The sequence below is a fragment of the Petromyzon marinus genome, unplaced genomic scaffold (genome assembly GCF_048934315.1).
Source record: "Petromyzon marinus isolate PM22_M1 ecotype Great Lakes invasive population unplaced genomic scaffold, UKy_Petmar_22M1.pri1.0 PM_G_Scaffold_32, whole genome shotgun sequence".
NCBI classification, from domain to species: domain Eukaryota; kingdom Metazoa; phylum Chordata; class Hyperoartia; order Petromyzontiformes; family Petromyzontidae; genus Petromyzon; species Petromyzon marinus.
The window spans coordinates 2,501,688-2,528,651 of NW_027422895.1; the positions used below are offsets into that span (position 1 = coordinate 2,501,688).

The 26,964-nt window shown below is 49.1% G+C and overlaps 1 protein-coding gene across 2 annotated transcripts; it reads right to left on the reverse strand.

Annotated features, from left to right (window-relative positions):
- Positions 1-12,476: 12,476 nt before the first annotated feature.
- On the reverse strand, positions 12,477-21,448 carry LOC142915557 (protein Wnt-5b-like). Of its 2 annotated transcripts, XM_076061336.1 has the most exons (7): positions 21,279-21,448; positions 20,201-20,309; positions 18,509-18,747; positions 17,404-17,735; positions 16,318-16,434; positions 14,752-15,061; positions 12,477-13,107 (listed from the first exon to the last, which is right to left on the reverse strand). In XM_076061336.1, the coding sequence occupies exons 2-7, from the start codon at positions 20,284-20,286 to the stop codon at positions 13,013-13,015; spliced, it is 1,179 nt and encodes a 392-aa protein (XP_075917451.1). In that variant the 5' UTR covers positions 20,287-20,309; positions 21,279-21,448; the 3' UTR covers positions 12,477-13,012. The 2 variants fall into 2 exon arrangements, with proteins under 2 accessions (XP_075917451.1, XP_075917452.1); XM_076061337.1 differs by lacking the exon at positions 16,318-16,434.
- Between the last annotated feature and the right edge of the window lie 5,516 nt (positions 21,449-26,964).

Below are 26,964 nucleotides of genomic sequence, written 5' to 3' on the forward strand. Positions count from 1 at the left end.
GTGTGTGTGTGCAGGCGTGTGTGTGTGTGTACTGGTGTGTTTGTGTGTGTGCAGGCGTGTGTGTGGGGAGCGATAGTGTAGTGGTTAGCGCTACGCTGCTCCTGCTCACGGCCAACACCAGTGACGATTATCTGAACCGGTCCCGGGCCTCCCCTAGGTCGACTCAGCCTCAAATGAGTACCTGGTGCGGTGTGTAAACATCGCCACTAGGGAGACAAAGGCGGTCGGGCGTGGTGCTGGCCACCCACCCCCTCGTGTACCGTTCCGGCCTTCAAACCGACACACCTGATGACGACCGTTTGTGTTATGGTCGAAACGTCGTGAGAATTTTTATTGTTTTATATATATTTTATTATTTTATTGTTTCCCTTCTACGTGACTTTACCGAAAGAACCAAGAATAAACATCAGCTCTATGTTTTCAAGTAAATACATTTTGGGTAGTGAATACATTATAGTCTAAATAAGCTACACATGACGAATTGTAGGCAATTATAGTTATAATCAAAGACATTTTTAAACAATCACGTGGTCCCTGTAGTCGCCGTTAGAGACACAAAATCTGCTTGAAAACAGTTCATCAACATATATGAATACATTGATTCGAATAAGCAGAGTTAATTTCCTATTTATGGCATGTCAGCTATGTGTCAGTTTTCGATATCAACATCACCTTATAAAAGAATAACATTTAAAATATAAGCGCACAACTTTATCCTTGATGAACGCTGCACTTTGTCGTCTTCCTGCAGGGGGCGCTGTAAACCTACACGCACCCCCTGCATGCGAACGACGGAGGCGCAGGGACAGACGTTCGATTACGTTGGAATCGATCTGCAGATGGCCAGCAGCTCCGTGTCGCCATATCTCGATCCCGCGATCCCCTACCAGGTGAAAGTCCGCATCGAACTGAACCCCCGGCAAGGCCGTCTACTTAACGAGGAGAGAAAATTCACGCGAAATGTCCTTTTCAACGAAGTCTTCCAGATGTAAAATGAACTTTTAATGAAGAAATAATGTAAACCAAAACACAACACAATTCAAAGATGTTTCATTTTAAAACTTCAAAACGGAGCATGGGGTACTTGCGTGAATGCGTCCTTCGTGTGCAAATGTTGTGACTTTCCTGGCCTGAAGGCCGTCAATGTGTTGGACCCTTATTGGTGCACAGCGTCTCAACAACAGCAGTGGGGTTTGCTTCAACCGATAGGTACGAACATCCAGACGTCAATCAGCAAGGAGCATTTCTAGTCCCAGTTAGACAAAATCTACGTCAACACGTAAGACAAAACTACAATTCGTGTTGTAGAGAATGTACCTCCTCCTATACGTGTAACTTTCAAGTGGTATGCCTTGTAACTTATGAATGATCCGAGCGTGCTCCCTATATCAAAGACGATGAGTTGCTGCAGAGGCAGATGCTTCGTGAAACACAAAAAATACCCTTTGACCTGTATCACAAGAACAACGGGTCTCACCCGAGTTATGGTTACTTCCAAACACACACACACACTTTGTCCTAACATCACTTAAGCTAGATTTGAACACTTAATCAATGTTTGACACTCATAGAAAAAATGTTACATGTACACGCACAATCAGACAAGTATTTATTCTTAATTATTGACAGGCATATTAACAAAATTTAATTACTGCAGTGAAATATCCTGCATCAGGTTACATCGTATTAACAAGAAGCTATTTTTAAAAATACGCACCGCCTGCTTAACAGTGTATGTACATAATCTTGGTTCTTTCGGTAAAGTCACGTAGAAGGGAAACAATAAAATAATAAAAATATAAAACAATAAAATTCTCACTGCAGTCGAAACGTCATGAGAATTCTATTGTTTTATATTTTTATTATTTTATTGTTTCCCTTCTACGTGACTTTACCAAAAGAACCAAGAATATGAATCCCTGCAGTCACGAAAGCTTTAAATCAGGGGTCGGGAACCTATGGCTCGCGAGCCAGATGTGGCTCTTTTGATGATTGCATATGGCTCGCAGATAAAACAAAATATTCTCACTTGTTTTAATCCATCCATCGATTTTTCACTGCGCATGTCCTGTTCAGGGCTGCAGGAGCAATTGTCCATTATTTTAATTGGATGATACTGGCCTACGTTTGCCGTTGCTGGGTAAAACAGGTAAACGCCCCCTTTTGAATCAGTCTGAGACTGCGTCTGCTCGGTCATTAGCTCAAAGCTAACCCTTCGACGAAGAAGATGGCGAAAAGAAAAAAAGACGACGAGTATCGTACATTTCAGGACGAATGGACCGAAGAATTCGCCTTTGTGGAGAGAGCGGGTTCTGCGGTGTGTCTAATTTGCAATGACAAAATTACATCGTTGAAACGGTCGAAGGTAAAGCGGCACTTCGACACGCGCCACGCTACCTTTGCATCAAAATACCCTGCGGGAGACAGCAGAAAGAAAGCGTGCCAAGAGCTTCTGAGCAGGGTGCAAGCTAGCCAGCAGCAACTCCGCGTATGGACCCGGCAAGGTGACTATAATTCGGCTAGCTTTGCTGGTTCTTTAGCAATAGTGAGGAACGGAAAACCATTCACAGATGGCGAGTATGCTAAAACGTTCATGCTGGATGTAGCCAATGAACTTTTTGATGATCTTCCGAACAAAGACAAGATAATCAAACGGATACAAGACATGCCTCTGTCGGCAAGAACTGTTCATGATCGTACCATCGTGATGGCAAACAAAGTGGAGGAAACGCAAGTGAAGGACATAAATGCAGCGCCGTTCTTTTCTCTGGCTTTGGATGAGTCAACAGACGTGAGCCATTTGTCGCAGTTCAGCGTGATTGCAAGATATGCTGTTGGTGACACACTGCGCGAAGAAAGTCTTGCTGTTCTGCCATTAAAAGGGTCCACAAGAGGTGAGGATTTATTCAAGTCTTTCATGGAGTTTGCTCAAGAAAAAAGTCTACCTATGGATAAACTTCTCTCAGTGTGTACTGATGGTGCTCCGTGTATGGTGGGGAAAAACAAAGCATTTGTGGCGCTTCTCCGTGAACATGAAAATAGACCCATCCTAAGTTTCCATTGCATTATACACCAGGAGGCACTTTGTGCTCAGATGTGTGACAGGCAGTTTGGCGAAGTGATGTCGCTGGTCATTCGTGTGATCAACTTTATTGTTGCCCGAGCCTTAAATGATCGCCAGTTTAAAACACTGCTGGATGAAGTTGTAAATAACTATCCTGGTCTGCTTTTGCACAGCAATGTGCGTTGGTTGTCAAGAGGGAAGGTGCTTAGCCGTTTTGCGGCTTGCCTGAACGAAATCCGGACTTTCCTTGAAATGAAAGGCGTCGGGCATCCTGAGCTAGCCGACACCGAGTGGCTCCTCAAGTTTTACTATCTCGTAGATCTGACTGAACATCTGAACCAGCTCAACGTGAAAATGCAAGGCATTGGAAATACAGTGTTATCCCTTCAACAAGCTGTATTTGCTTTTGAAAACAAGCTGGAGCTTTTCATCACGGATCTTGAAACAGGTCGTTTACTACATTTTGAAAAACTGAGCCAATTTAAAGATGCATGCACAGCAAGTGAGCCCATTCAAAACCTTGATCTCCACCAGCTAGCTGGCTGCACATCCAGTCTCCTACAGTCCTTCAAAGCACGCTTTGGAGAATTTCGTGAGCACACTCGTCTTTTTAAGTTCATCACCCATCCAAACGAGTGTTCACTGAACACAGCCGACCTGAATTACATCCCTGGTGTCTCCGTCAGAGATTTTGAAGCAGAAGTGGCTGACCTGAAGGCCTCAGACATGTGGGTGAATAAGTTCAAGTCACTGAATGAAGATTTGGAAAGAATCACACGACAGAAAGCGGAGTTGGCGAGCAAGCACATGTGGACAGAAATGAAAAAACTCCAACCCGAAGACCAGCTGATTCTCAAAACTTGGAACGCGCTTCCTGTCACATACCACACACTGCAGCGTGTGAGTATTGCTGTATTGACCATGTTTGGATCTACGTATGCATGTGAGCAGTCATTCTCACATCTTTAAAACATCAAGTCCAACCTACGATCACGTTTAACGGATGAAAGCCTCAACGCTTGCATGAAGCTTAACCTCACCAAGTACCAACCCGACTACAAAGTACCAACCCGACTACAAAGACATCAGCAAATCCATGCAGCACCAGAAGTCGCATTAATGGTGAGTGTTATAACAACATTATTTAAAAGAATAAATTCAGAGGCTTATTATACTGACATTTAGTTGAATTCACTTTTAAAATATATTATATGGCTCTCACTGAAATAAATTTCCAATTTTTTTGCTTTCATGGCTCTCTTAGTCAAAAAGGTTCCCGACCCCTGCTTTAAATCAACAGTGTATGTACACCGTACTATTGTTGCGTCATTCAAGACGAGTAGGTCGTTGCATGCAGGCGTCTGGGTCAAAATGTAGCAAATTCTAAACATTATCTACAAATAATAGATGAGGGCGCTTCGATGGCAACACAAGCAATCGTCATCAGGTGGGACAAGCACAGCAAGAAGACGAAACTGAAGTAGGCGCCTACTTCAGTGACGTCACGCTCAAGGGCGCGGTGGACGGGGGTGGGGTGAATACCTAGGTGACATGACGTCACTAGCGAGGCACACCTCCCCCCAGTGTTTCACGCCGATGACGTCATTCTGAGTGGTGACGTCACAGTGCGGGGATGGAGTTTAAGTTGATTTAGATTCATTTTCCATTGCTCCATCTCTTGAACAGAGACCCCTTGGGTGCGTGAGCTCAGCAACTACAACGTGGACATTACTGTGTATACACACTGTTTCTGTGTGTACACACTGTTTCTGTGTGTACACTGTGTGTGTGTGTATACAGACTATACTCTTTGGTTCTATTCGGTATTGACAGGCAATAAATCTAGAATTGTGTACAGAATTGTGTACAGACTATGTGTGTACACTGTGTATGTGCACACTGTGTGTGTGTACACACTGTGTGTGCGCCTGTCTCTGTGTGTGTGTCTGTGTGTGTGCGTGTGCCTGTGTCTGTGTGTGTGAGGGTGGCGTTTGTGCACAGACTGCCCTATATGACATCATAACAACAATCTGGACCACTGGACGGTTCCACAGGGGCATCTCACTCCTCAGTGTGCCAGGAAAGGTCCTGGCAAGGATTATTCAACATCGCCTTGCCAGGCACGCTGAGGAGAGGCTTGCAGAGCCCCAATGCGGTTTCAGGAAAGGGCGGTCCTGCACAGATGCCATATTTTCTGTCCGTCTGCTACAGCAGAGGTGTAGGGAATTCCAACAAGACCTACATCTCTGCTTTATTGACCTGGTCAAGGCCTATGATACCATCAGTAGGCCTGGGCTCTGGGTTTGTTCTTCGTGCTTTTGGAGTCCCTGACCCTCTGCTCACGATCATTAAGGACCTTCATGATGGTGAGCGGGCCCGGGTAAAACTACGTGGCCGGGAGTCAGAGCCATTCCCTGTACACCTTGGGGTGCGACAGGGATGCCCTCTGGCTCCCACATTATTTAACATCTATTTTGACCACGTAGTTCATGAAGCCTTCAATAGCTGTACCGGGGGAATCTCCATTTGGTACAGATATAATGGAGGCTGATTGATGCCCGGGTGCGGTCAAGTGATGGCTCCCTATTGCTCAACCACGTTATGTATGCTGATGATTTGGTAATAGCTGCTCATTCAGAGGAGGAGTTGGAGACGCTGCTGCTGAGACTTTACCATCAGCCCCACCAAAACTAAGCACCTGCCTGGATATTTTGTACCATCGGACACTCCACCCCCACAACTCCCATTCGGTGATGGGGCAGTTGTGGAGAGAGTGGAGAGTTTCCCATACCTGGGCAGTGTGCTTATGACAGGCTCCAGTTTAACAGCAGAGGTCTCACTCCGAATCAGTCGAGCGGCAATATCTTTTCATCGGTTGCGTAACGCTGTGTGGAAGCTACCTGGTTTGTCGCTCCGCACTAAGCTTCAGGTCTTCTCGGCCACGGTCATTCCCTCCCTTCTCTACGCTTGCGAAACGTGGACCCCCTTAATGAAGCATCTTCGCTGGTTGGAAACATTTAGGCTGGCCTGCCTACGATCCATCCTGGGTTTAACCAGGCTGGATTGTGTGAGGAGCTCAAAAATCCTTGAAAGATCTGGGCAAAGTCCCATCGGTGAGCTCCTCCGGCAGGCAAGGCAACGTTGGCTGGGTCATGTATCCCGCATGCCCAGCCACCGCATGCCGAAACAGCTTTTGTTCGGCCGGATCGAGGGGGCTAAACGGGCGCGATACGGGCTAGAGAAGAGATGGAGTGATGTGGTACAGGAGGACGTGGAGTTGAGTGGACTTGCCGATGACTGGTACGAGCGGTGTCAAGATCGGCCTCTGTGCAGGAGGCTCGTGAAGGATGCTATTGGGCAGTTGGAGGCAGTCGCCCTCTAACAACAACGGAGGGCGGAGGAGCGATGCTCACAACAATGAGCGGAGCGCCGGGTGGCTAAAGCACAGCAGGTTGACACAGTAGGGGGCACAGGTGGTGCACCAGCCAGTCATCTCAGTCAGTCGACCCGTGGCACCTGGGTCTGCCCCGTGACCTCCTGCCCGCGGGCGTTCGACAGTTCACGTGGCCTCAAGGTGCACATGGTCTGGCACAAGCGTCGTGGTGACGTCACCGCCACTTAGTGGCGAATGGCGGTTGTTGTTGTTGTGTCTGTGTGTGTGTCTGTGTGTGTATCTGTGTGTGTATCTGTGTGTCTGTGTGTGGGGTGTTTGTGGCGTGTCTGTGTGTGTGTGGTGTGTCTGTGTGTGGTCTGTGGCGTGTATGTGTTTGTGTAGTGTGTGTATGTAGTCTGTGTAGTGCGTGTGGCGTGTCTGTGTGTGTGCAGTGTCTCTGTGTGTAGTGTGTGGCGTGTCTGTGTGTGGTGTGTGTGGCGTGTCTGTGTGTGTGGTGTGTAGTGTCTCTGTGTGTGTGTGTATCTGTGTGTGTCTGTGTCTGTGTGTATCTGTGTGTGGTGTGTGTGTCGTGTCTGTGTGTGTGTGGCGTGTCTGTGTGTGTGGTGTGTGTGTGTAGTGTCTCTGTGTGGTGTGTGTCTCTGTCTGTGTGTGTAGTGTCTCTGTGTGTCTCTGTGTTTCTGTGTAACCGGTCCTGGGACTCACCGAGGTCTTCTCTGCAGGCTCCACCGCCACTATTTGGTGCTCGCAAAGTGGCAGTGGTCCCCCCACCACGGGGGGGCAGTGGGGGGGGGGGCTCTGGGAGTTTGTTGCCTCGTGGATTTTCGCGTTCCATCCCCCCGAGGACGCGAGGCTTGCGGATCCCCCGGGGGTGGAAATCCCGCGGGGTTTTTCTCTCTCCACTGGGCAGCCCCCTTGCCAGGAAGGTCGACTGGACGGTAACGCATGCAGGGTCCCCCCCCCCACCGCACTGGTAAATAACATAAACCCATAAAACAACATCGCTAAATAACTTATTGTTACATCTCTCGTCATCAGAGGACAAGGCGCGTGATGTTGAATTGAGTTTATTTGAATGTTGTGTATGTAACCTTGAAATGGATTTGATGTTGCCTGCGGGCAGAGTCGCAGCACCCTTTAAAACAAATTAGCTCAATGACTCTTCAGATTTGAAGCTTTCATCACTGAAAGGATTCATACTCTTTGGTTTTTTCGGTAAAGTCACGTAGGTGAAAAATAAATAAAATAAATGAAAACTAAATTTAGTTTTATTTTCAAAATAAATAAAATAAAACTAAATGTAATTTTCATTTATTTTATTTTATTTATTTACAAACTAAATTTAGTTATCATATATTTTATTTATTTTTTACATACATGACTTTACCGAAAAAACTAAAGAGTATAGCTCTGTGACCTTTACTCGGGAACCAATTTATTATTCTGACTTCAGAACTGTCCATGGCCGGAAGGTCAAGGGAGGCAGGGAGGGTAGGAGGGGGAGTGGGAGGGAGGAGGAGAGTCCTACTAAATCCGAATTTTCCATCTCCCATGGTGGCACGCAAGCCAGAGAGATTAGGAACCGTGTCGTATTTGTATCAATTAAAATGGACAGGAGTCAACAAGATACACCGCTCACTCTCACCGGGGCTAGGGACTCAACTTGGCCGTTTGAGCTGCGTGTCTCCAAATCAATCAATAATTCGTGAGTTCACATTCCAGCCATGGGCAACTCGGCCTCATCATTGTGGGCATAATTTTACACGACATCATTGGTAGCGTTGATTGCCCGTGTGTCTGCGAGTCAGTGTTGGTCGTCATGTTGGTCATACAGAGCCAAGGGCACATTCTGACCGGTACTATTGATGGGCTATATCTGACCTACGACCTACGACCCAAGTCAAAACAAGTGAGCACAATCGGTGTCCGTGATAACGATGGCATTGAGAGTTAAAGTTGCTGTTTCTGCTGCTGCCGACGACGATGATGATGAGGAGTTAATGAAGATGATTCATAATCGATGTTTGGGCGAGGTCACTTAATGACGATGAACCCTCCAAAATTGACATCGTAAAAACCCCCCCACCCACAGCCACACAGACGCAGGTGTCACGTGTGCGAGCGCTTTCACGATCGTTCGGCGGCGGCCGATGTGCACGTGACCCGTGATGCGGGCCGCGTGCGGGCGGCAGCGATGGGGAGGTGGATCACCGCACGAATGCTGCGAAACTCCCTCGCCCGTGAGCGTCGAGGAGGCGCCCATAACCCCCGGCTCGCCAGCAGAAGGCGGTGCAGCAATCGTGGATTAACCGCCATGCGTTTCGGTTGCTATCCGTTCGTATAAAAATGCTGCGCGCGTTGAGCTTTTGATCGCACCGTACGTAGCCAACCGTGCAAAATCAGAGGCGTGGGTGGAGTGTTTCTCCCCTCGCACAAGGAGCGGCTTTTCTCCGGGTGCTCAGGTTTCCTCCTACGCTTGTTCACACGACTCACTCATTGGCTGACAATATCCTGCGATTAAAAATAAATAAAAAAACACCCAAATGTCGAAGGTGCCCTACTGAGTGGAGAGTCCCCGTGACACTGCGTAACTTCCTGGATAATTTAATTATCATTATTTACACTCCGGACCCAGTTGGTTTTTTTTTGCTGTCGTCTGACGTACCGATTTGGGGAGGCATCATGCGCGTGCAGGGGCAGAGCCACGGGGGGGGGGGGGGCTGGGGGGGCCTAGCCCCCCCTGAAAGTTTGGGAAAGTCGGTCATCGGGGTAACTGGATATGCGGCTGCTGCAAAAGGGTGCAGGCTGCCACCTTGTGCTGCCCTGCAGGCTGCCACCTTGTGATGTCACCTTGTGCTGCCCTGCAGGCTGCTTGAGCGGCAGCCATTCGAACTTATCGAACTTATTAGCCACGTCAGCGGCTCCGACCTATTAATAAACTCCGCGTTCAAATCCAATAAAATGTGTTTCATACATTTGTGGCGCCCATTGGAAAACATAAACTGGATATCTCAGAATGTTGAAGTCAGCAACCCACCAAAGTAAAAATCCTGGCTCCGCCCCTGCGCGTATGGACAGATGGAGGGGAAACTCGCGAATGTTGCGCGATTCTAGTTTATCAATAATGAAACTGTTCCAGTGGGATAAGGCATTGCTGGAGAGCGTTACGGGATCCATGAGTACGCCCACTCCCTCCCCCCCCCTTGGTTATCATTTGCAATCGATGCAGAACTAGTGCACCACTATACGCCATCATGAACACTACAGCCGACTTAATCGAGATCCAAAACGCACAGAAATTACAGTGATACTCTGATTCAGGGGTCGGGAACCTTTTTGACTAAGAGAGCCATGAAAGCAAAAAAATTGGAAATTTATTTCAGTGAGAGCCATATAATATATTTTAAAAGTGAATTCAACTAAATGTCAGTATAATAAGCCTCTGAATTTATTCTTTTAAATAATGTTGTTATAACACTCACCATTAATGCGACTTCTGGTGCTGCATGGATTTGCTGATGTCTTTGTAGTCGGGTTGGTACTTGGTGAGGTTAAGCTTCATGCAAGCGTTGAGGCTTTCATCCGTTAAACGTGATCGTAGGTTGGACTTGATGTTTTTAAGATGTGAGAATGACTGCTCACATGCATACATAGATCCAAACATGGTCAATACAGCAATACTCACACGCTGCAGTGTGTGGTATGTGACAGGAAGCGCGTTCCAAGTTTTGAGAATCAGCTGGTCTTCGGGTTGGAGTTTTTTCATTTCTGTCCACATGTGCTTGCTCGCCAACTCCGCTTTCTGTCGTGTGATTCTTTCCAAATCTTCATTCAGTGACTTGAACTTATTCACCCACATGTCTGAGGCCTTCAGGTCAGCCACTTCTGCTTCAAAATCTCTGACGGAGACACCAGGGATGTAATTCAGGTCGGCTGTGTTCAGTGAACACTCGTTTGGATGGGTGATGAACTTAAAAAGACGAGTGTGCTCACGAAATTCTCCAAAGCGTGCTTTGAAGGACTGTAGGAGACTGGATGTGCAGCCAGCTAGCTGGTGGAGATCAAGGTTTTGAATGGGCTCACTTGCTGTGCATGCATCTTTAAATTGGCTCAGTTTTTCAAAATGTAGTAAACGACCTGTTTCAAGATCCGTGATGAAAAGCTCCAGCTTGTTTTCAAAAGCAAATACAGCTTGTTGAAGGGATAACACTGTATTTCCAATGCCTTGCATTTTCACGTTGAGCTGGTTCAGATGTTCAGTCAGATCTACGAGATAGTAAAACTTGAGGAGCCACTCGGTGTCGGCTAGCTCAGGATGCCCGACGCCTTTCATTTCAAGGAAAGTCCGGATTTCGTTCAGGCAAGCCGCAAAACGGCTAAGCACCTTCCCTCTTGACAACCAACGCACATTGCTGTGCAAAAGCAGACCAGGATAGTTATTTACAACTTCATCCAGCAGTGTTTTAAACTGGCGATCATTTAAGGCTCGGGCAACAATAAAGTTGATCACACGAATGACCAGCGACATCACTTCGCCAAACTGCCTGTCACACATCTGAGCACAAAGTGCCTCCTGGTGTATAATGCAATGGAAACTTAGGATGGGTCTATTTTCATGTTCACGGAGAAGCGCCACAAATGCTTTGTTTTTCCCCACCATACACGGAGCACCATCAGTACACACTGAGAGAAGTTTATCCATAGGTAGACTTTTTTCTTGAGCAAACTCCATGAAAGACTTGAATAAATTCTCACCTCTTGTGGACCCTTTTAATGGCAGAACAGCAAGACTTTCTTCGCGCGGTGTGTCACCGACAGCATATCTTGCAATCACGCTGAACTGCGACAAATGGCTCACGTCTGTTGACTCATCCAAAGCCAGAGAAAAGAACGGCGCTGCATTTATGTCCTTCACTTGCGTTTCCTCCACTTTGTTTGCCATCACGATGGTACGATCATGAACAGTTCTTGCCGACAGAGGCATGTCTTGTATCCGTTTGATTATCTTGTCTTTGTTCGGAAGATCATCAAAAAGTTCATTGGCTACATCCAGCATGAACGTTTTAGCATACTCGCCATCTGTGAATGGTTTTCCGTTCCTCACTATTGCTAAAGAACCAGCAAAGCTAGCCGAATTATAGTCACCTTGCCGGGTCCATACGCGGAGTTGCTGCTGGCTAGCTTGCACCCTGCTCAGAAGCTCTTGGCACGCTTTCTTTCTGCTGTCTCCCGCAGGGTATTTTGATGCAAAGGTAGCGTGGCGCGTGTCGAAGTGCCGCTTTACATTCGACCGTTTCAACGATGTAATTTTGTCATTGCAAATTAGACACACCGCAGAACCCGCTCTCTCCACAAAGGCGAATTCTTCGGTCCATTCGTCCTGAAATGTACGATACTCGTCGTCTTTTTTTCTTTTCGCCATCTTCTTCGTCGAAGGGTTAGCTTTGAGCTAATGACCGAGCAGACGCAGTCTCAGACTGATTCAAAAGGGGGCGTTTACCTGTTTTACCCAGCAACGGCAAACGTAGGCCAGTATCATCCAATTAAAATAATGGACAATTGCTCCTGCAGCCCTGAACAGGACATGCGCAGTGAAAAATCGATGGATGGATTAAAACAAGTGAGAATATTTTGTTTTATCTGCGAGCCATATGCAATCATCAAAAGAGCCACATCTGGCTCGCGAGCCATAGGTTCCCGACCCCTGCTCTGATTTAACGTCGCTTCGCAAATTAGGTCGTCACTTTATTAACATCGCCACCCGATTTGCGTCGCCTCAACCCCCACACTCACGTCGCTGACAGCATCACCGTTCGTCCTCTCTCGTTATCCATCGCCTCTCAGCCCCTTCGCCTCCACCACCACCTACTACCACCATCACCACTTACTACTACCACCACTACCACCACCACCACCTACTACTACCACTACCACCACCACCACCATCACACTATCAATCGCTTCGGTATAACGCCGTTTCGATACTCAGGAACGCATCCCCGACGTCCACACACACAGATAGACACACAGAAAATTACTTTAATAGGCAAGGTTGTCTACAAGTGTAGCGTGAAGTGTATACAGTGCAACGCTGCTCAGTGAAGGGTATGACGGATGCTGCAGGGGCGGCTCCCTAAACAACTTTGTAGGGGTCACCGAACCGCACTGTGAATCCTCAGTGTGCCGAGTGAATGTTTCTAACATTTGGCAAAACGCGGCGTTAACAAGAACGGAGTTAAAAGGAACAACAAGGCCACTTAGTCACTAACCGCATTCAAGTGGTGACGGTCAAAAACAACGGTGCTTCTGCATTGTGGAAATTCACCACGTGCGGATGTTGGCAAGTGTATAGTAGGACAGTGAAGTGTAGCGTATCAAAGTGTAGCGTTTGTAGTAGTGTAATGTATAGTGTAACGTGGCTCGTAGCGATGGGCATGCTGGATGCCGTGGTGCCCCAAACAAACTTCGTGGGGGTCACCAAACACCCGCAGGACCCGGGGCTGAAACCAGATGGAGTCCGATTTCAGCCGAGGCCACCCCTAGGCTGCGGTTTGAGGCTACTTGCACAAGAATTGATCGGTCCATGGGCACAGCTCGCAATCGACGTTCCAGTGGAGTTGTTCCTTGCATCCGCATTGCTTCTCCACCGTGACTGGGGGGGGGGGGGGGGGGAACAGCACGGGGCGAGGGTGCGAAACGAACGCGAGAACCGTCGTCATTTTGACCGCGAGATTTTTTTGATCGCAATTTTGCGATCGCCGTTGACGCCGCCGTCTCCGTGCCGGCGTTGCTTGGGTGGCTGTCCTAGCCCAAGTTTTTGTTTCTATCCTAGCCCAAGTTTTTGTTTCTATCCTAGCCCAAGTTTTTGTTTCTATCCTAGCCCAAGTTTTTGTTTCTATCCTAGCCCAAGTTTTTGTTTCTATCCTAGCCCAAGTTTTTGTTTCTCTCCTAGCCCAGGTTTTTGTTTCTATCCTAGCCCAAGTTTTTGTTTCTATCCTAGCCCAGGTTTTTGTTTCTGTCCTAGCCCAAGTTTTTGTTTCTATCCTAGCCCAAGTTTTTGTTTCTATCCTAGCCCAAGTTTTTGTTTCTGTCCTAGCCCAAGTTTTTGTTTCTATCCTAGCCCAAGTTTTTGTTTCTATCCTAGCCCAAGTTTTTGTTTCTATCCTAGCCCAAGCGCTGTATATGCTGGTCATAGCGAAGTACCATAGGATATGAAAGTATGTTATCTGCACGATGCGCCCTAATAAAAAAAAGAACGAAGGCAAGTTTTCCGAGGGACATTACAGTAGTGTAGAATAGTGTAGAGTGGTGTATAGTTGTATAGTGTAGCATGCAGCGTAGTGTATAGTGTGTGATGTATAGTGTAGTCGTGCATTGCAGTGTATAGTGTGCATGCTGAACTTCTTCACACCGTACATAGCTAACCATGCTCAGGAGGTGCGGGGGAAGGGCAAACACTAAAAGTGCTTCTAAAGAAGAGCTTTAAATCTAAGCGCCTTCTAATATCGGAAGAGCATTCCAGACGGCCGCAGAAGCACATCCGAAAGCGCTGCGCTATGATGCAGTGACCACTGCCTTTGTTCGATGGCCGAGCCAAAAAGCCGCTGCTACCAAGATGACCGGAGTTTGTTCCAACGGTTCATGCTCCTGGACGAGATCATTTTTTTTTACCGTGGTTTATTTGTGGAAAGCCGAGTGGCTGAGCGGAATCAAAATGGCTGACTCCGTTTCAGATCGCGGGCTCCCAATTCCGTGTTTCGGCCGTCCGTAATTTCAACGATAAATGCTGCTACGTTTGAGTTGTATATTTTTGCTCGATACCAGATTAGAAACATTCAGAAAATGTCCTTTCACTGAAATGTGACACACATGTAGAGAGAGAGACAGCAGAGGTTGTGGGTTCGATGCCGGCCCCTGCTGCTGCATATTTGGAGTCTGCGTCTCATCATCATCACGGTGGCTAGTAGATGTTAACTATCTCGCCTGATATGCAGGGGTCGTGGGTTCAATCCCAACTCTGACAATGACCGCTGCTGTATGTTTGGAGCGTTTCAGATCTGCCTTGTGCTCGCGGATCTGGTCAGAGACATGACGTTTCGTTTACCCAACGTAACAATCACCAAATGTGCAACTTCGTTTGTAGACTCCAGGGTATTGCAGGTCAGGAATGACATCCTTCACAGATGGGATTAGATCACGGATTTTGTGTAATATGAAATAGTTGCCGCTTTTTAATGAATAGTTTTAGTTTATTTTCGGGGAGTGGAGGGGGGGGTGGGTGGGGTGAGATGCGCACCTTGAGAGGTGTCGTATCCTCTGTCACAGCACGTGACACAGCGTCCCTCGGTGGCCCCCTCCGAGGTGACGCTGCACTGCGGCCCCACCGTGCCGGGGACGCCGTCAGTCTCGTCGCGCTCGCAATACTCCGGGCTGGCGTTCACGTGAACCAGGTCGCTCACCGTGGGCGCCGTCAACCGCTCGTTCACCGCCTCCAGACGCCGGCGGGGCCAGCGGGCGGCGCCGCCCCTGCTGCCGTTGGCGCCTCCGGCACCACCCCCACCGTTGTGGCTCACCAGCTGCACGGCGGAACTTTTGTCGTACTTTTCCTGCAGCAACCATCATCGTCGTCATCAGGGGATGTGGTGGTTGTTGAGTGAATGTGGGGAGCTCCCTTAGCTGTGAGGGACCCCCCCTCCCCCCCCCTCCCCCACCCCCCCCCCGTCTGTAACCCTCCTATGGATTCATCCTCACTCTTGGTTCTTTCGGTAAAGTCACGTAGGTAAAGAAAATAAAAGATAAAAAATGTAATCACGACGTTTCGATTGCAACACAAGGAATTATCATCAGGTGTGACAACCACAGCAAGAACATTTTACTGAAGTGGGAGAGAAACCGGAGTCAAGGGGTTTATACTGGCCATGGTGGGGGGGGGGGGGGAGTGGGCGGGGCTCTAGGTGCGGGAGGAGGGGCCAGTGGGGAGAGAGCCACGCATCTACAACGATTGCCGCCAACACGGATGGTGGCACTCGCAACAAAATAGCCGCACTGCCAAGCGCTGACGATGTAATTAACTCTGTAAAATAAACTAGCATCCGGTAAATAAGAGGGAACAACTATGAACTGTTAAATTTTACTTGGTTAATAACACATTTTAATGATTGCTCAGTTTGTATCTGTCCTCTGGGTTGAAGTTATGTCTGTGTTTGTATATCTGGATGGCTTCATGAACAAATCTTTGATGGTAGCCAGACGGCTTGCAGAGCACTTTGGTCTCATGGGAGCCCACGGCGTTGTAGCAGTGATAAGCCACGGCGGAAAAGTTAGTTCGAGCCGTGTTTCAAATCTCGCGGATACGGTCTGAGACATGACATTTCGTTTCCCCAATGTAACAATCGAAACAAATGCAACTCAGTTTGTAAACTCCAGGGTATTGCATGTCAGGAATGACATCCTTCACAGATGGGATTAGATCAGGGATTGTGTACTGTACTGAATCGGACCTGGATCTTGTGCTTGTTTTTAAGATTTTGGAAATCTTTTTGGTAACGCCTGCTATGTATGGTAACGTGATGGTTCCCCCACCCCCACCATGCCCAGTATAAACCCCTTGACTCCGGCTTCTTTCCCACTTCAGTAAAATTTCTTGCTGTGGTTGTCACACCTGATGACGATTGCTTGTGTTGCAATCGAAACGTCGTGATTTTTTAAATATTTTTATTTTTTATTTTCTTTACCTCCGTGACTTTACCGAAAGATCCTTGCGGTCATGAAACTTCAAATCTAGAAGGCTTCATCCTCGTCACTCCCACCCCACACTCACCTCCTCTGGGTGCAGTCTCATCACCTGCAGCCGTGAGCTCACCTTCAGAAAGTTCCCAACGCTGCGAAAGTCGGCGAGCTGCTGCCAGCAGATTTTCAGCATGCAGGTGCCAAATAACTCGTGGCACTTGCAGCCCATGTACGCCAGATTGTACACCGCCTGCAGCACCACCACTAGCACCGTCATCATCGTCACCACCACCACCACACTCACCGCCACCATCATAATTGCCACTACCAACCGCCGTTCGCTAACAAGTGGCGGTGACGTCACGACGGCACCTGTGCCTGCGTCCGGGGATGGAATTCCTTTCCAGCTCAGACCCAGCGTGCCCTTCGCCACAAACATCACCTCTTGCTGTGTGTAACGGCTCTCTCGCTGCTCCAGCAGTTCAACTGCTGGGTTATGTTTTTTCGCCCTAAAGACGACCGCTTTGTGGTGTTGCGATCAAAACGGCGTGGACGTTTTATTTTTTCTACCTCCGTGATGACTTTACCGAAAGAACCCAAAGGGGTGTGGATTCCTGCAGTCGCGAAAGCTTCAAATCAAGATTCATGCATAACAATAATCTTAAATGTAAGAACTGTATCCTGCGACCAGACGTTATTGTACTTGAAACATAAACCGGTAAAATTTTGATTTAAAGCTTTCGTGATTGCAAGGATTCATATTCTTGGTTCTTTCGGTAAAGTCACGAAGGGAAACAATAAAATAATTAATAAATATATAACCAATTAAATTCTCACGACGTTTCGACTGCAACACAAGCAATCATCAGGTGTGAAAGCCACAGCAAGAAAATTTGGAAAAAGTTGTGTTTTTTTTCTTCAAATTTTGATGATGATTGTTTGTGTTGCAGTCGAAACGTCGTGAGAATTTTAATGTTCATATTTTTATTTTTTATTATTTTATTGTTTCCCTTCTACGTGACTTCACCGAAAGAACCAAGAATATAACCGGTGAAAGTTAAAGCGAGAATCATTGCATCAATCACGATTGGTAATACAACCCGAGCCGATGAAGCCGAACCTAATTTGCATTGATCGCAAAAAATAACTTTTTTCCATTACATTTGTTTTTTTAATGACAATACATACACATGCACAACCCACCCGTTCACCCACTCACCAGCCGGCCGGCCTCGTTGTTGTGCAAATTCAACGCCAAAGACTCCCCTCCTTGCCCGCTGCCACGATTGCGATCGCCCGCATCCACGAACCACTTGGCGAATTGGTATCCGTATTCGACGTCGTCTCCGGAGCCGCCCCGCCGAGCATCCAGCGGTAGCTTCATGGCGTGGGGAACGACCCAGGAGCAAGCACCCTGCAGGGCCCCCTGGCGGCAGGCGCGCGCCACCGCGTGGGCCACTCCGGCAGCGGTGACGGCGGAGACGAACGCGGCCTCGCGCGAGCCTGGGGAGACTCCCAGAGGGGCGTCGTGCGTGAAGCCCGCCCCGTCAGCTGGAGACGGTGCGGCCAGACCGGTGTGGGAAGGGGTTTTGGGGGAGAACACGCCAAGCAGGTGGTAGGGAAAACGTCGCCTATTTAGAGACAGACCGCTCTCACGGGATTTGCCCGGGGACCGAACAATGGGCTCCGCGGCCCTGCGAAAGGAGAGCCCCCGAATCGGCGGCGTGGGGGCGCGCAGCTCAGAAGCGGCAGCAGCACGAGCGGCTGGGGAGAGCTCCCACCCTCAAGGACCGACACGAGTGGGGACCAGGGGGATCGTCGCCGCGGGTAGGAGCCGAGCGCCGTCTCCAACTCCGCGGAATAGATCTCGGGACAGGGAAACGATCAGGTGACGGGTATTACGATCGCTGCTTTTACAGCGGCCGACCTGGGGAGCGAACTAGGGCCGGTGGGACGTCCGGGACCCCCAAGAGGCGTGCCAGGAGCATCAGGAGCAGTGAAGTGAGCGAGCCGCAGCCTGGCACTGGCCCAGAGCGAAGGCGGTTGCCATCGGGATAACGGGGCGGCCGCTTGGGCCGCCCGCGGACATCTCCCGCTGCCCGAGGACGGGAACTCTGCGAAGCAGAGTCGCGTAGGGGAGGGGGAAACCCCTGGAGGAGGAACGCGGGAACTCCGAAGCAGAGTCGCGTAGGGGTGGGAGGTGGGCGACCGGGCGACTCCCCCCCCCTTTTCCCCCCAAAAAAAGCTTCTGTGTGCGTGTCTCGGGGAAGCGGTCGGGCACCTTAGGTGCGAGTGGATGTGGCGGGCTCGCTCTGACCCCTTACCCGACTCAGCCACGAGGTCCAGTGCGTCCTCCGCGCCAGGCACGGTGCAGTTCCACCGTTTGCCCTGGAACTGGTGCCGGCACTCGGACAGCGCCAGGTGGACGCCCTCGGCCACGTGCGCCACGTGGTCCCGGTGCCGCAGGCATATTCTGCGCTGTGCGGGAGACAGCCCCGGCACCCAAATGCACAGCAGCCGATACTCGGAGGGGTCAAAGTTGGGGGCCCACAGTGCGAGCGACCTGCAGAGGGATGGGGGCGGAAGTCACGGTGGCCGGGGGATGTTGACTACCTCGCCTGGTACGCAGGCAGTTGTGGGTTCGATCCCAACCCCTTAAAAAATGCCTGCTGCTGCATGTACGTTTTGAGTTTGCATGTCTCTCCCCATGGTTGCGTGGATTCATCTCCAGGTCCCTCTGGTTTAGAATCAACGTCTCTACGCGTTTGGAGTGATTTGGCTGCTGCTATAAATCACCACGTGATGATGATATCGGCCACTTGCTTGAGCTATAAAGTGCGATAGCCAGGCCTCTCCTGAAAAAGTGCTACATGATAAAAAGTTAAATAGAGCAAATATCTGTGGAATTTCTACAGATTTGTAAATTTGAATATTACACGATGTACACACACACACACACACGAGTTATTCTTCTCTGAAGTTGTGTAGTGACACAGCGCCGACCGCTGTCCAGCGGCGGCAACTGCTGTGGACAGCGAGTGCACTCACGCCGTCGAGAGTCTACACACGGCCGCTGCGTGCCGGCAGGGCGGAGGAACCGGGGCAAGGGTCACGGAAGACCTCACAGGGAGGGAGGCCCCTGGAACCCTCTGGTTGGTTTGAGAAGGGAGGTGGGGCCAGGGGCGGGGCCAGGGCAGGGCCAGGGGCGGGGCCAGGCCAGGCCAGGGGCCAGGGGCAATATAAAAGCAGCGGTGAGAGCGCTCCGGGCTGCCGGTACTGGGAATGGACTCTTCTTCTCATTGTCGCCTTCACCGGTAATTGTGCGGCCGGACAGCGGTTGGTCGTCTCGGTCGACGCAACGCGGTTCAGGGTCGTGTCTGGGCCGCGGCTGTACGGCAGCGTGGTCGAGAGAGGCCGGAGTTGGTGTAACGGAAATAAGAGACGGTGCCTCCTGCGACTGCATCGTCTCCGACTGTGCGTGTGCGTGCCGCACGCCAGAGGAGGACGCTACATGGGCGCAGGATGGGAAACAAGCGATTGTCTTTTAGCGCGCAAGACCCCGGCCGAGCCAAGTGACTCTTTCCTCAGCGGCGACCTGGCGATCATCACGCTGACACTTACAGCAGTAGGCAAACACTCTCAACGCGTGCTTCTAAATGTGGAGGGAATAATCGGAGGACCCCGGAATAAAAATTCTTAAGACGACCACGGGGAAAATATAGCAACTCCAAATATACGGCATGTGTCAAGGTCGCGATTGAACCCACGACCTCCTGCATAACAGCCGAGGTCGTCAACATCTCCTAGCCACCATGGTGCCCCAATATACCGCGCTAGATACTGTATATGTGATGTATATACACGCACATGATAAAAAAAATCCCGTACAACAACCGTATTGAGTGTGCAAAATAGAGGCAAGGTAAGAAGGTTGCTCAAATCGACGTCGAAACTTGTGAGCTCTCATCGCAGCAGTGAGGACGAAGACAGCGGCAGTGGCGGCGGCTTGCGGTCACCACAAGGAGGCGCTGGCGACTGCCCACAGCTGTGCCAAGGCGCAGAGCCCCAGCGGGAACCAGTCCACACGTCGCAGGGGATCCATCGAAATCCTCGTGGTCAGCGGCGCTGCGCAGAAGAGAAGCGGCCCGGTGGTGACGATGTTAACTCCCTCGCCTGGTACACAAGAGGTCGTGGGTTCGACCCTGACGATGCCCGCTGCCGTATGTTTTGAGTTTTCACGTCTCGCTCATCATCATCATCACCACCACGGTGGCTGGGAGATGTTCATTACCTCGCGTGGTACGCGGGATCGAACCCACGACCGCTTGCGTACCAGGCGAGGGAGTTAACATCTCCTAGCCACAGTGATCGTGACCAACTCGACTGCCGTCACTCTGGTGGGTACGATGGAATTAAGCTGCGGTAACGACGTTAAATCTATGAATGCATGCGGGGTATATGGAGGTGCGGGCTATCTGAATTTCTGCGGGTTACATGCTTGAAACTACGGTAGTCTCAATGGAGCGTGGCTGCTGGTGGAGGGGGGTGAGGGCATGTGAGGATGATGAGTCTCCCCGGTATCGTCTGAAGAGCGCGATGGGCCGGGGAGTTTCATGCTCCCCACCGTGAAACACTTGCACACGCACACACAAAGACAAAGGTCCCCCGTGCAAGCTTTAGACCGTCGAGGCAAGTACCGTTAGCGAGTAGCGGCGCCACGCTCGGCCGCCTTTGTCTCCCCTGTGGCGAGGTCTACCCATCGCACCAGGTGTGCTCATTTGAGGCCGAGTATACTTAGGGGAGGCCCAGGACCGGTTCAGATAATCGTCACTGGCGTTGGCCGTGAGCGAGGGAACTGAAATCGGGTCAAGAATTGACTCCACCTACGTTCATCAGATTTATATTTTTAAGGCCGGAAGTTTGACCACTCGCTCGCTCCCTTCGGGGCGAAGCGGCTAAGGAGCGAAATCCTTTCGCGTGAAGACGAAAAAAAACTCGCCCGCAATGTGGCGCCATTCCGATTGCAAACGGTGCGACACTTCGGGACGTGCTCCACGGGCCGTGGACGAGTTTCCCCGTCGTCGGCAGTCTCACCTGGCAGGTGCACAGGCAGGTACACAGCCTGGCAGGCAGGTAGGTAGGCTGGCAGGCAGGAAGGCAGGGCAGGCAGGTGGGGCAGGCAGGCAGGCGGGTAGGCAGGCAGGCAGGCGGGCAGGTAGGCGGGCAGGCAGGCAGTGGAATCCACACCCCCGCAGTGTCAGCGGAGGGCCCTTTTATAGATCTTGTTGTTTGTCAAATTAGTCATCACGGCGTGCTCATCACGAGTCCACGTGCTCCCGAGATGATCTCATCCCACACACACCTGCAGCCACTTTCCACAAAGCCCTGCCCCCCTCCCCACGTGCGTCCCTCGCTCCTCATCAATCAAGAGACACCCTGCCCCCAACGCCATCACTCTGACTGCCACAGTGATAGACTTGGGGGGTGGGTTATGTCCGCAACGTTGTGTCCACGTTCACGCAGATGCGTAAACGTGGTTTTCTCGACATATTATTTATGTTGAGTTTAACACGTAGGCTTTCGCGACCAATATTATTCACAATCAAGGTTTTTGGGTTAGATCGTGTTATTTAATGTGTTTTAACTCTCCACCACCCGACACGGCCAAACAGTAAAAAAAGTGTCACGTTTAAAAAAGACAAATAGTTCACTGCTTTAGCCAATCGGTGTGTTGAAGAGTGAATAAATATAATTTACATTTTTTGAGTAGTACGACGTTTCGCTGGTAATTACATTCAGCATCAACGGGCGATTTGCCAGAATGGTGAAGCCCTCTCCACTTGCTCCCGGTCTTAAATAGAGCAGCAGCAGGGTGACGTCATCATTTAACCCAGTCTGCTGCGGTGATTTGAGGCGGAGCGGGTATTGTAATTATATAATAGATTGGTAATCATTCAATCGTTATTCATTGGTTTTTTTTCCCATGTAAGGAATTGTTTGGATTGCCACGTACGGCGCGAAAGAAGTCCAACGTCTATGTTGAGTGATCGCTGCACTCTCACGGGTCACTACGCTCTACCGTACAACACCGCGCGGTCTGTCAAAGGCCCTCCTCGCTCGTGGGTGAGTTATTCAAGGCAGAGCCATACGGTGAAGAACAGAAGTCAACGGAAGCCCGCGAATGTGTTAACAAATTCATCAATAACGGAGGTTTTTTGGGGTCAGATCGCGTAAATGTGTAAATGTTGTGTTGTTGAACCCGCCGCCACCCGAGACAGCCAACCAGTGAGGGTTGTCACGTAAACAGAACGTGGCCAATTCGTCACTGGTACAGCACGCCGGTTGTGTGTTGGAGAGCTGGCTAGCTGTCACCTGAAGCTCGTTGTGATTAATGGCGAAACGTCATGGTACTCAGTTTGTTAATGTCGTGGCTTGACTGTCCAACACACAACCGGTGTTCTGTACTAGTATACTACACTATACACTACACTATACACTACACTATACACTACACTATACACTACACTACTATACACTAATATACACTACACTATACACTACACTATACACTATACACTAATATACACTACACTATACACTACTATACACTACACTATACACTACTATACACTACTATACACCAATATACACTACACTATACACTACACTATACACTACACTATACACTACACTATGCACTAATATACACTACACTATACACTACACTATACACTACTATACACTACACTATACACTGCATTATACACTGACATACACGACACTATACACTAATATACACTACACAATACACTACACTATACACTACTATACACTACACTATACACTACACTATACACTAATATACACTACACTATACACTAATATACACTACTATACACTACACTATACACTGCACTATTATACACTACACTATACACTACACTATACACTACACTATACACTACTATACACTACACTATACACTGCACTATACACTAGTACACACTACACTATACACTACTATACACTACTATACACTACACTATACACTAATATACACTACACTATACACTACTATACACTACACTATGCACTAATATACACTACACTATACATTACTATACACTACACTATACACTACACTATACACTAATATACACTACACTATAAACTAATATACACTACCCTATACACTATACTATACACTAATATACACTACACTATACACTACACTACACACTCGTGCTGTGCTAGTGACGAATCGGCCACGTTCTGTTCATGTGACAACCCTTACTGGTTGGCTGTGTCGGGTGGTGGCGGGTTTTAACGACACAACATTTATATTTGTACGCGATCTGACCCCACAAAAACCTCTCGTGGATGATAATGTTCGTTACAGCCTGCTACGTGTTAAACCGTTCAGAAATGCTTCGTATAATTCACAGCAGCCATTATAAACCATGATGTTGTCTTAAACAGAGACATCCTCCGACGAAAGTAAAATCATTGATCGGCCTACGCTTTAAAAGCGCTGGCATTGCAGCGGCACTGCGGTGTTACCACACAACAAATCTGCACCGCTGATTGTAGAGGCTTGGGGGGATTTGCCAAGGCCACTCCGTCATCAAGAAGGGCCCCTGGTGACTGTCGCGGTCCCCAAGTGACGAGATTCATTCCCCAGGCCGGACGAACGAACGGCCGGGGGCGGCGCAGCACGTGACGCAAGAGTCACGTCGGCTGGGGGTCTCGGTCGGTGATGCCCAGAGGGGCGGCAAGGGAAATCCGGCCAGGCCCCTCTGACGGCCGATAGCCGAGAAGCACCGAACGTCGGTGAAGCTGCTTGTTGTGATTACTGACGACACGTCGTGTTCACGTTGTTCATGTTTGGGCTTTGCTCTCCAGCGCACCGCTGTTGCCATGCTAGTGACGAATTGGGCCACGTTCTGTTCACGGGACAAACTAACTGGCTGCGTCGGGTGGTGGCGGGTTTAACGACACATTTATATATTTACGCGATCTAACACAAAAAACACCTCTATCACGGAGGTAATTCATGATTTGCAGCGGAATGTAGTTTGTGTGTTACAAGTCCTGCCACGCGCGACAATAGTCAGACAACATTTGTCTTCATCCTGGGACCTCCTTTTGCCAGCGCCAAAAAGTGATGGTAGGTTTGTCCACCTTTTTGTCTGGCAACGAAACAGCGGCGTCAAGATGTTAAAACGCCAAACTGAAACCTTTTACAAGGAATCACGTTGCTGCATTCACCACAATGCTTGTGGTCAAAATGCAAACAAAAAACGTACTCTGATCATATATGATGATGCATTGTCTTTGAAACTGCTTGGGTCTACACCAGAGACGCATTTTTGGCCTTTTGGCGTCCTCTGGTCTAACACCGTCTGAGACGAGGCTCCTAAGAAAGCTGTCTCTGGTGTGGGCCAATCAGTTTTCAAAGACAATGCATCATCAAATATTATCAGAGTGTGTTGTTTTTGTTTGCATTCTGACCACAAGCATTGTGGTTAATGCAGCAACGTGATTCCTTGTTAAAAGGTTTCAGTTTTGGTATTTTAACATCTTAACGCCGCTGTTTCGTTGCCAGAAGAAAAGGGGAAAACCCCTATGATCATGTATTCGTCTGTTTGGTTTTTATTTTATCCGCAAATTTCAGGACTAACTGAGCAGCACCTCAATTACTGTTTTCAAGCCGATGCGGTTGAGTTTCTAAGAGACTGACGTTGTACAATGGACTGATATCCTTTAGGCTCCTCACTGAAATCTATTTGAAACCCAATTTCATCTCAAAATGCCTTTTTTTGCTGATGGATTTCTGAGCAGCTCCAGTTGTTTATCTTGAGTGTCGTTGGGACGGACGGATGGACGGATCTGCAGCGAGGGCATTGAGCCAGAATCGCCGAGACCCTGGGTTTGAATCCAAGCAACAACCGCCTAATGTTTAAACCGTACCCTTAAATGTGTACATTTGATGTCGGCCAAATCACCAACGACTACGCTAACCATCGTGCTAAAAATAGTTCTCACTTAATTTGGGCCAAGTTCCAGCTCTACACAAATAAATATTTTTTTTCTCACCATAATTCGACTCGTCCAATCAACATGCTGTTTGCTCGCCTCGTCGCAGGGCATCGACGTGAAGTGTTGTGCCCCCTCCTCCTGGTGGGTGTGTGTGTCAATCGAAGGTCATTTGAAGGGAATCTCAGAAACGCTTGCGAAATCCGCCTCGCGAGCGGGGGGAGGGGGGAGGGTTGGTGGAGGCCGCCGCTCCGCTTCGCGAGAGTTCCAGACGGACACTTCGTCACGTGACGTCATACGGAACGCACGTTTCTGGAATAACGTTTGGGGGGAAAAAAAGACGCCAAAAACACATCTGAGCATGAATTTTGATTTGAAGCTTTCGTGACTGCAGTGATTCATATTCTTGGTTCTTTCGGTAAAGTCACCACGTAGAAGGGAAACAATCAAATAATCAAATATATAAAACAATAAATTCTCACGACGTTTCGACCGCAACACGAGCAGTCATCATCAGGTTTTCACACCTGATGATGATTGCTTGTGTTGCGGTCGAAACGTCGTGAGAATTTTATTGTTTTATATATATTCTATTATTTTATTGTTTCCCTTCAACGTGACTTTACCGAAAGAACCAATAATATATCTGAGCATAGTTAAGAGGCGTGCGTGCAACTGTCCCGATTAAGCAAATGGCGTGGTAAAGTGGGCTTGGCCTGCCTTTGTTTATCATCATGGCTCTGGAAGAAATCCCCAACCCCTCACCCGGGGTCGGTGGGGGGAGAACCCGGCCCCTCAACGTCCCGGCTCCCTGTCTCTCCCCAGCGCAGGGTGGCACCCCCAATTTGACTGTGCCCCCAACCACAGGTAAGTAGACACCGGGCAGCACGTGCTGTGTATGTCCGACGCTACACAGGGTCCTCGCAACGTGGTGATAATACGCCGTATCAACGACAATCGTACGATCCGTGATGATCGTACGATCCATCTGCTAGATACCGTCATATCCCCGTGATTGTTGTAGCTGGTTTAAATTTGTTTTATTTCCTGACCGGGAAAAACTAAAACATCAATAACAAATAGGTTCGTTAACGTCGTTAATAAATGGGCATCGTCCATTACATTAATGCTCTGCAATATTTTTCAAAATAATTGACGCCACGGTGATTGACCTGCATGATTTTCATAATGAAGATAATTACGTAATTTGTTTCAGTGGAGCTGACAGCATGTACCGAGTACGTTATAAGTGTGACAGATGGCCTTGATTATAAAATACTAGCTGTACTACCCGGCTTCGCCCAGGACTTGGATCCACAACGCCCGGCCGCCTTTGTCTCCCCAGTGGGGATGTTCACACACCACAGCAGTTACTCGTTTGAGGCTGAGACGACCTAGGGGAGGCCCAGGACCGGTTAAAATAATCGTCACCGGTGGTGGCCGTGAGCGGAAATCGAACTCGGGTCGCCGGGTTCGTAGCGCAGCGTAGCGCTAACCACTACACTACAATGTGTTACGCTTCCACACACACACAGACACACACACAGACACACACACAGACACACACAGACACACACACGGACACACACACAGACACACAGACACACACACAGACACACACAGACACGCACACATAGACACACACACAGTCACACACAGACACACACACAGACACACACACAGACACACACACACACGGACACAATGTATAAACCTCCACCCACTCGTGCAAGTGATGAATATA